The 9,520-nt window shown below is 53.4% G+C and overlaps 2 protein-coding genes across 3 annotated transcripts; one reads left to right on the top strand and one right to left on the bottom strand.

The window, feature by feature from the left end:
* Positions 1-3,494: 3,494 nt before the first annotated feature.
* On the top strand, positions 3,495-4,786 carry H310_03253 (hypothetical protein). Its single transcript, XM_008867046.1, has one exon. The coding sequence runs from the start codon at positions 3,502-3,504 to the stop codon at positions 4,540-4,542; it is 1,041 nt and encodes a 346-aa protein (XP_008865268.1). The 5' UTR covers positions 3,495-3,501; the 3' UTR covers positions 4,543-4,786.
* Positions 4,787-5,003: 217 nt separating this feature from the next.
* H310_03252 lies at positions 5,004-8,980 on the bottom strand. 2 transcript variants are annotated; one of them, XM_008867044.1, is made up of 8 exons: positions 8,845-8,979; positions 8,461-8,792; positions 8,085-8,408; positions 7,884-8,026; positions 7,176-7,839; positions 6,914-7,131; positions 6,655-6,850; positions 5,004-6,604 (listed from the first exon to the last, which is right to left on the bottom strand). In XM_008867044.1, exons 1-8 carry the CDS (start codon positions 8,898-8,900, stop codon positions 5,082-5,084), a joined length of 3,456 nt encoding a protein of 1,151 aa, XP_008865266.1. In that variant the 5' UTR covers positions 8,901-8,979; the 3' UTR covers positions 5,004-5,081. The 2 variants fall into 2 exon arrangements, with proteins under 2 accessions (XP_008865266.1, XP_008865267.1); XM_008867045.1 differs by having other exon boundaries at positions 8,085-8,792; positions 8,845-8,980.
* Between the last annotated feature and the right edge of the window lie 540 nt (positions 8,981-9,520).

Raw genomic sequence — 9,520 nt, 5'->3', positions numbered from 1 at the left:
ACTCGATGACGAAGTGAAAATTGGACGCCAGAATGTGCTTTTCGCGCTTTGCAGTCAATAGAGTTTTCCTTTAGAATTTGATTTCCTATTGAACAAGATGTGATTAATCGAATTTGGACCAGAATTCCATTTTAGGGGCAACATGAAGTCACATCTGGGCACTAATATGGAACAAAGGAAGTAGATGCTGCAGAGCAGATTGCACAGCTTGTAGGTCAGATCCTTCATGCTGTAAAGGACGTATGTTCTGAACATCGACCAGAGTAGACTGGGACTGCTGCCAAAGTTGCTGCGAATTAATTTAGCCTCAATACACGTTATCCAGACAAAAAGAGAGGTCTTACGTATGATTCAATCATTTGTTCGTGAGCGTAGATCAACTCGGACACGAGTGGTTGCAAACGATGTGAAAAGTTCTTGTATGAGCATGGTAATGTAAATTACGATCCTCAAACAAAAACGCAGTGAATGCTTGTTTGATTAGTGATAAAATTCCTTGTAAAAGGGATTCCGACGTTGTCAAAGGATAGGAAACCATGCTATTAAACATACCGACACATTTGCTAGTAGTACTAGGGATAAATATGTTCAATGCATGACCACTGCAATTGAGTCCTCACAGCCCCGACCGGTAAACTATTTGTAATCTAATTGGATGAATCCTATATTCATCACCATTATGCTCGTCATAATGATAGTATATACCATCCTGACCAACCACCGATTCCAAACCAAGGCACAAAGGGCGCCAGTTCAGCTTCATAGCTGCCATCATGGCTGACAGCCGCGACAACTCCAAACTATGACCTATGAAACGTTTGAAGAATTTCATAACCAATCCAAGGACTACCACGCAGTGTTTTGACATACTTTGTCGCATGGTTTGGTCCTTGGTCATACAGATCGCTCAGTTGTGGATATGGCAACGCAACAGGACTCCGTCGACGAAGCAGACGATGCGGCTGGAACTGCGTTCTCCACGGAGAGCGAAAATGAAAGTGACTGCAATAACTTCGGCGATTGCAGCTTGGATGGCTACGATGATGATGAGTAAACCCTCTACTACTCTGGTCCATTAAGATTTTGCCTGTGTTTTTCACTTGGTTTCATTATACCGTCTCGGATTGAAGTGTATTGGGATTTGTATGTGTCTCCAACAACGCATATTGGTCGAAGTTAATTTAATGTGTTATTATTGAACGAATCAAATTACTTGAACGCGGCCGGCGTACTTTTCCCTCACTGACGAGACATCGACCCCTTCCAACACGACTTCAACGAGGTACGCCATGTCGGCGCACACAGTCCAGAGTGCTCCAACTTCCCGCACGAGCAATCCGACCTGGACCCGGTCAAACGGTGCGTTGGCGAGTGCAACGAAGCGGCGGCACTGGTTCAGTGCCACGAGGCTCACGTGATCGGCCTCCTTCGCTGCATTGAACAAAGACAAGTTCTCTATGATTGTATCTTTCTTCAGTGCCGCGCCAACGAGCACATTGTCTGTCGCGCATGCTGGGGCACAGCTCGGATGGCGGCTTCAATTTCGTCGTTGGTGCGGAGACTTTACGTCCAGAATTGCCTAATCAAGTTAACCTCTTTAATTAATATAATACCCTCGATATATTGTGCACAAAGACTTTATATAGAATCATAATGGTTTACTACTGATTTTTGACCCGATCACGGCGGTGGCGCGTCCGTCGGCCAAGGAGCTGTGTCCTTGCTTTCACAGGCGAGCTATGGTACGCCAGTGGCAGTCATACAGCTGGGACTGGGTCTTGAATGACCCATACGGAAGCTTGCCGTCGACAGAGAGTGCTAAGAGGCTATCATCGGCTCCGCGCCTCTGGTCAGCCGCGAGGTTCTTTGTGCGTCTGACGTGTCAGGTAATGGGCTCATGGCAACGCTGGCGTTGTCATGAGCGTATAGAGGGTTCGTGGGATGCGTGTGTGTGTCTTAAGCAAGTGGAAATTCTGAAATGAATGAGTGACAGGTCAAAACGTTGAGCTGCTTTAGCTCCCGCCACTGTGGTGGTCTGTATCTTGGGAAGTAAAACGAATTGGTTTGTTCTGAAAACAGCCAATCAAAGTGCTTATCTTGCGCTTTCGATTGCACCAATCAGATCGAAAATACAGCCAAAATTAGAAAAATCCCGCCAATCGAAAAGTCAATGTGACAAACAATACGGACCAGAGTAGTAATAGTCAATTGTTTCAAAGTGAATAATATTGTCGATTTCGCCCAAATCTGGACTGGCGACGCGATTGGCCAAAACCGCTTGAAAACGTCTTAGATGGGATTATCTTGTCCCCAATATAGTATACAATGCACAGTACATCTCTTTGACACACAATTGCAAGAAAGGATGATCCTCAGGCTCGTTCAGCACACTCATGCATCGAAGAACACTATCGTGCACGCACTTTATGTGTACTACTTCCTTGGCCCCAAGCGCTCTGTCGTCGCACGGCTGTTCAACAAGTCTGTGTCCACGATCTCAAGCTGGATTGAGCGGTATGAAAACACATCCGACTTCGAACGAAAGAAGTCAAGTCCGTGCCTTCAGCGACGAGCAGAAACAGTGGGTTGTCCAATACTACCAGCAAAACCCAATTGCCTACCTTGACGAGGCAAAGCGTGCTTTCGAAATCCATTTTAAGAAGTACATCTCCGTCACCACAATTTGGCGCATTATACACAGCTACGGGCTCACATGGAAAGTATTAGAGCGTCGTGCAATGCAAGTTCGCCAAGATGTCTTTCGATTCTTCAGTGAGCTGGTGCGCTGCATCGTCACTCGGAGACTGACTGCTGACAGTGCAGTGATTTGATTGGCTATAACTATTTGAAGGAAATGATTTTGATTGGCTTAAGCGATTCTTTACGGGATGCACTTACGCGATTCGTTTCGTCGAGGAGCTCCAGTTTCGAATGTACTCCGTAGATGATTTGCACCATATGCGGGTATCAGTTCCCTTTGAAGTACTTGCATGTCGCATGCAACGATAACACTGAGCCGAGCGCATGAACTGCGCTTGGCGCTGGGTGCGGGCGCATCCTTATCCAGCAACATGTTGGCATCATTGGACAAAATTACCGGATACATGGATGAATCAATCTGATTGGCTGGCGAACTGTGCCTGCTAAAAAGGAGCACAAAGGACGTGGATGGAACAGCGCTATCGAGTTGGCCGTGCCCTCGCAAGATGCGCTATGGGGTGTCTGCCGTCGACTCTTCTTGGAAATTATCACGCTGGACATTCTGCGACGACCTGGTTCTCCAAGATGGTGAGCTGTCCATGTCGCGGATCCGCGGTACTTGAGTTTGCCCGAGAGACTCTCCAACTCGCGCGTAAAGTAGTGCCTGTGCCCAGAACTAGCCAATCAAATGCCGTCGACAAAAGATTTGACCAATCGGATCGATTCTGGAGTCGGCGATGGATATTTCAACAAATCCATGTTTGGGTGGGTTCAACCAGGCCATTGTTGAATTCCTCCACCATGCAGCGCCCTCGTCGTCTTCGCGTGGGTGACACCGTCGCCTTTGTCGCGCCGGCGTCGGGCACGGCCGTGCCTGCAGCTCATCGCCTCGAGCAAGGCAAGCGCTACTTTGAAGCGCAAGGATACGTCGTCAAGGTGTACCCTTCGTGCCACAAGATGGGGCCGTATAGCTCATGCAGTCCCGAGGAGCGCGCGCAAGATATCATGGACGCGTTCCAAGACCCCGCGGTGAAAGCAATTGTGTGCACGATTGGTGGTCTTACGTCGCACGAAGTGCTGGAACACCTCGACTTCTCCATCTTGGCCAAACACCCGACCATCTTTTGCGGTTTTTCCGACATTACGACCATGCATTTGGCCCTCCAAGCACAGGCCAACATGGTCACGTTCTATGGCCCGAGCGTATTGTGCCAATTTGGCGAGTTCCCTGCACCGTTAACGTACACGACGGACGCGTTCTTCCGCGCGACGAGCACCGTCGTTGGCGATGTCATGCCGTCCGACACGTGGTCCGACGACAAGTCGATCAACTGGTTCACCAAGGCAGACATGCACACGATTCGACCCATGAAACCCAATGTGACAGGACACGAATGGCTGCGCTCGTCGCCGCACGCTGCCTCGGGACGTCTCCTCGGGGGATGTCTCCCTGTCCTGCTCAACGTGTTTGGCACCAAGTACATGCCTTCGCTCGTGGATTGCGTCCTCCTGATCGAGACGTCCGAGTCCGAATCGGCGTTTGACAAAGGCATGATCATGGACCAAGTCAACGCTTACCTTGGGGTCCTCCGCATGAACGGAACGCTCCTGCACTTGAACGGACTCATTGTCGGCCGAGGGTTTGCCTATACGGACGACCAAGTCGCCGAGCTGAAAGCGCTTGTCCTGCACCACACGCGATCGACGACATACCCCATCGTTTACGGCGTCGATTGTGGCCACTCGGACCCGATCGCGACTTGGCCTCTCGGGGTGTCGGTGACGCTCGACGCCACCGCGAACCTTGTGACGATTAACGAAGCCGGCGTTGACGACAACTAACCTGTCTAAAAGGTTTGCACAAGTTACCGCAAGTGGACTCTGCTGCTGGAATTGAACGGCCGAGTGCGCGCTGTCCAGCATTTCTTGTCCATGCGCATGGCTCGTCGGTTGACGTCGTCGCGAGGGCGCATCGCCACGGAAGAGTTGCTCCCAAATTCTGTAATACCATCGATAGAAGAACGTGCGTGTATCGTTGCCCGCAATATTTGTGGCACTCGGCTCGCCGACCAAGTGCTGCTGGCCACGGGGTGTATTCGCGCATTCGCTTCGTTTGGTGGATACGATGCATTTGACGGCTGCACGTGCGGGGGAGCGACAGCTCCATGGACTCGATGCGGCTGCATTGCCACGGATTCAAACTGGTTCGAGCGTTCCGTTGCAGCTTAGGTGGCGGCGGTGGTCAACGCCCGTCATACCATCCTGCGCCGTCGTGCATGGCTGACCACGGGACGCATCTACGAGCAGCAACCACGAAGCGCGCGAATCGCATCTATTTCACCTTAACCACACACACCACGCAAGCAATAGGCATCCCGACGCTATTGCTGAACAGTCATTTCCTCCAACAGGGCGAGGTTGCGCGAGATGCCGCTGACGCCACTGATGAGACAGTTCAGCAACAGCAGTTCTTCCATCGTGACGCGCTCGAAGCGATTCTTCTCCATGAGCCACTGCGCATACGTTGTTCGCATCGTTTGCGCGATTTCGAGGAGCGAAAACGAATCCACGTTGAGCATGTCGTGAGAACGGGTCAATGGCGACGCTCCACTGCCACCGGACGATAGCCGCTTGGTCCGCGGGCTCGGAACCACCGATCGGTCGCCGCCGAGTTGGACAACCACATGTTCGGCCTCAACGCCGGCCGCCGCGCCTTCTTCCGCGATAGGCGGCAGCGCAACCTTCTTGAACCGGTGCTGAAACACCTCGACTTCCAGCTTGAGTCCGTGCTCGAGAGCATCCATAAACTCTTCAAAGCTGACTTTCCCGCTTCGGTCTTTGTCGACAATCTCCATAAAGTCGTGCACGTAACTATCAATGGCGTCGACTTTGACCGCGCCGCTCTGGGCAAACACGATTTCGAGCATGTGGCGCACTTCGTTGGCGTCAATCTCGCCGCTGCAGTCCGTGTCTGCGACCCGGAACGCTTCCTTCATCTGCATGAAGAGCGCCGTCTGGTCGCCGTCGGCATACATAAAGTTGTCGCCAAAGAGGTCGTGCAGTGTGTCGAACGTGTCATGGATGGCGTGTCCGAGTTCGACGGTCGAAAACGCCCATGCTTCCTTGGTTGTCACGCTGTGGTGGGTCGCGGAATCGTGCGACTTGCGCGTAATCTTCTCGACGTCGAGCTTCTTGTGCAGCGTCAGGTTGCGCTGCTCGACGCGAAACTTGAACCACGTGACCAGTTTGAACAAGACGAGCGTGTTGTTGAGCAGCCGTTGGCAGCAGTCGAGGACAGACTGGTACTTGGACTGGGAGAACGGAGGCTTCCACAGCAGCGGCTCGAATGCAGCTTCGTGGAGGAGGCCATCTTGGTCGGTCAACAGCGCCGGCATTTGCTTTTGGACAATGTTCTGGACTTGGTCGAGTTTGTCTTGGTCGATCACGCCGCTGTTGTGCACGTTTTGTTCAAACAAGATCAAAAACGCTTCCTGCGCGAGCTTCATGTGCTTTTGGACGTTGGCGCGGAGGAGCCCGATGGCCGACTGCGGACAAAACACGAGCTCGACCACGATAAACAGAACGATCCCGAGCGTCATTTGCGCCAGGTTCGCGTACGACGACGTGGGGGTCACGTTGCCAGTCGCACACCCGTCGCACCCCTTGAGCATCACGTTGGTCGCGGTGTACGCACTCACGAGGCCAGCATACGATTCGAACCCGCCCTTCCACTTGATATACATCGACATGGTCACCCACACAAACAGAATCGCGTTCGAGAAAAACACGACTGCGATGTTGCTGAAACACGAGTACGAGCAAATGTAAAAGAGCGCGACGGACGGAATGATGCTGCCCGCGACGACGCCGCCGACTCGGTTCGCCGTCACGCTGAACGACCCCCCTGTGTATGGCATGGGTATTTCAGCGACTCGAAGCGACCGACCGACGTACCAATGTGATTTCCCATCACGTACGCGACGGTCCCAGCCGTCGTCGACGAATACCCAAACGTGTACACGGAAAAGAAGCACGCACAGAGAATGGCAAACCACACTTTGGTCGCAGTCTCGAGCTTGCTGCGGGAATACCGCGACGGGTCGACGTAACTCGCCAATTGCGCCTTGACAAACTTGAAAATGCGCAAGTTCTACATAGATGGAAGGACATGCCATGGCATGTTGAGCTCTCTCACGACCATGTGCAGACGCACCGTCTTGTGTGTGCGGGCGTTAAACGACGTTTGAAACTCGAGGAGGGTCGAGCAGTACGACTGGAGCGAAAACAAAAACAGGTTGAGCGGAATATTGCCTTCGACGTCCTTGGGCGACGGCGACTCGCGCTTGTAGATGCGCGTTTGGGTTTCTTGAAAATGCTGGAGGAGCGCTTCAACCTGCTTCTCGAGCTCTTGGAGAGATTCCAGTTGCAATTCTACGGCCGCGACAATCATGCCATGCCAAGCCGAGACAACGTACCGGTGTCGCCGTGGTGGATGTGGGTGGATATCTCGCCCAGCAACGCCGTCGCTTTGACTTGGATCATGTACACTTGCTTTTGCAGCGCCTTCATGAAGAGATGGTGGAGGCGCTCGTACCGCTCGAGTTGAATCGCTTGCGTCATGGCGCGCAAGCCGTCAATGAGCTGACCAAACAGCTCGATGTATGGCTTTGTCACGGACATGCGAAACGTGAGGGGCATGTGGAGGCCCACGAGCTGCTCCCACCACACGTCATTGAGTAGCGCCGTCATCTTGGTGTGTTTGGCCGCCGCCAGGTCGAATTTTCGCTTGAGTTTGAGGCGAAGAAAGTTCATGTGGTCGACGTCCTTATTCTTGAAGCAGTACGAGTCCACAATCAAGTTGAGCAGGTCCTGGATCGTGTCGGCGCACGTGAGGGTCTCGTCCTGGAGCGACCGAATCGCAAATATCGGGTACGGAAACCACATCATGAATTGCGCGATGATCGCGCCGAGGATCCCGAGCGTCGAGTACACGAGGAGGTTGGCCAGGATATTCGGGGTCTTGTACACGTCGTCACCAAACGCTTTCGGCAACGACGGGTTGGTAAAGTCGTTCGGGCTCACCAGCGTCAGCGCAAAGTACAGGTTGTTCCCGATCGCGTATTTTTTCGTGTTGTTTTCCTAGACAAGATCGTCAGGCGCTGTCAAGATGGAGACCGCCGTACGATGGGCAGCACCAACACGAGCATCGTGAAGAGCATGATGAACGGCAAGATGGTGTAAAAATCGCGCTGGTGGACGTAGTATGGGCTTCCGCTGAACGCGTGCGAGATGAGCGTCAGCGTACCATCGTTCGTCGCCGCCTCGTCTACACACATGGGTGCCTCGCGCGTCAGTGTCAAGGACGGTCGAGATGGCGGGCGTACACGCGGCCTTGGTGTCAAACACCTGGGGTTGAAATACGGAAAACAGGAGCAGGTTGTAGAGCAAAGCGACACCGACACCGCACAGTTGCTGAAACACTTCGCGCACGGTTGACCCGATGTTGCGCCCGCAGCAAAAGACTGTCGCGACCGCCACGTACGAAATCCCGCCGAGGATGTACCATTCGGGAAAGAACTTCCACTGCTTCTCGTGCGAGTTGGACGTGACTTCGGCATTGTCTCGGCGGTGCTTGGTCTGGACCATGGACGCGAGGAGGACGCCCACGGCCGTGCGCAGCGCGAGCTCCATGTTGAATTTGAAGTCGGCTACGACAGCGACACGTCATGTCAAGGGAGGACCTCGTGGAGTTGTGCGTACGGCGAAACTTGATGTCCGTCCCGAGGATGCGCTCCTTGCCCATGTTAAACTTCATTTTGCCCGTCGTGTTGGGATCGTTGTTGCCGCTCTTGTTGCTCACCATGGAGCTCTGGCGTTGTCCGAGTAATAGTTCGGCCGCCGCTCCCTTGGCACTGGAATGGCTGTCTCGCGGCGTGGCATCGACGCACACGTCCCCTCCAGCCACCGCGTCACGCTGGACCACCGTGATGGCCGGAAGAAGAGGCTGGTGGAGGCTCGCACTCGACGACGTCCAGCTAGTGCGGCTCAATGACCGCCGCATGAGGCCAACGTTTGCGTCGGTGGCATTCGTTCTACAACAAACTTGAGACGCCCAAGACGACGAGAGCGACGATGCGGTCGCACCCTGGAGTCCCCACTGCGTCGTCATGTTGCGACGGAGTCCTCGGACTGCTCAGCATGATGGAGGGTCGGTCGCGGAGGTAGGTTCTGGAAAGGTCGAGCACTGCCAAGACTGGAGCGTGTGCAGCACACGGATCGATACCGTACAAAGTGACCAATGCACCATGTCTTGACATGCACGATCGACTTTTAGCCAATCAGGTGGCGTTTTTGCCCATCCGGTTGAGAAAAAGCCAATCAAATCGCACGAAAACGAATCTTGTCTTTGACACGGATATTCGCCCAACTTACGTGGTCGGAAATCCAAAACGCGTGGACGACCACTTCACGTGGAAAGGGACCCCTGGAACGTGGGGAGTCGAATTTGGTGGTGCTGGAGGGGTGGGAAGATCTGGCAGGACGAACGGCGTTGTCGCGTGCAGGCAAGACCACCACCACCCGGTCTGAAACCATTGCAAGCGGCGTGTATGATGGTCCCTTCCAACATCTTCACAGCTTGATCCACCCGTCTAGCGAAGGACAATTGATTGGACCAACCTGACGGATGAATTGGCTGGCAGCTGCATGAGCGTCATCGACAACCGTGTGCAGGCACGGATGTGGTCACTCCATTTGCCGCGACAGTGACGACATCAACCTCGCGTGCGCGTCTTTGCAAGGCGACTATCTTGCATTCGTT

The sequence above is a fragment of the Aphanomyces invadans genome, assembly GCF_000520115.1.
Source record: "Aphanomyces invadans strain NJM9701 unplaced genomic scaffold supercont1.5, whole genome shotgun sequence".
In the NCBI taxonomy this organism is placed as follows: Eukaryota; Oomycota; class Saprolegniomycetes; order Saprolegniales; family Verrucalvaceae; genus Aphanomyces; species Aphanomyces invadans.
Note: the sequence above shows the minus strand (reverse complement) of the source record. Positions and strands in the feature narration are given on the sequence as shown.

Coding starts and splice junctions, on each gene's coding strand:
- H310_03253 (XM_008867046.1), top strand. CDS start 3,502: ATGCAGCGCCCTCGTCGTCTTCGCGTGGGTGACACCGTCGCCTTTGTC.
- H310_03252 (XM_008867044.1), bottom strand. CDS start 8,900: ATGCTGAGCAGTCCGAGGACTCCGTCGCAACATGACGACGCAGTGGGG. Junction 8,409..8,460: donor GACGGACATCAAGTTTCGCC/GTACGCACAACT, acceptor TCGCTGTCGTAG/CCGACTTCAAATTCAACATG. Junction 6,851..6,913: donor ACGCCCGCACACACAAGACG/GTGCGTCTGCAC, acceptor CCATCTATGTAG/AACTTGCGCATTTTCAAGTT.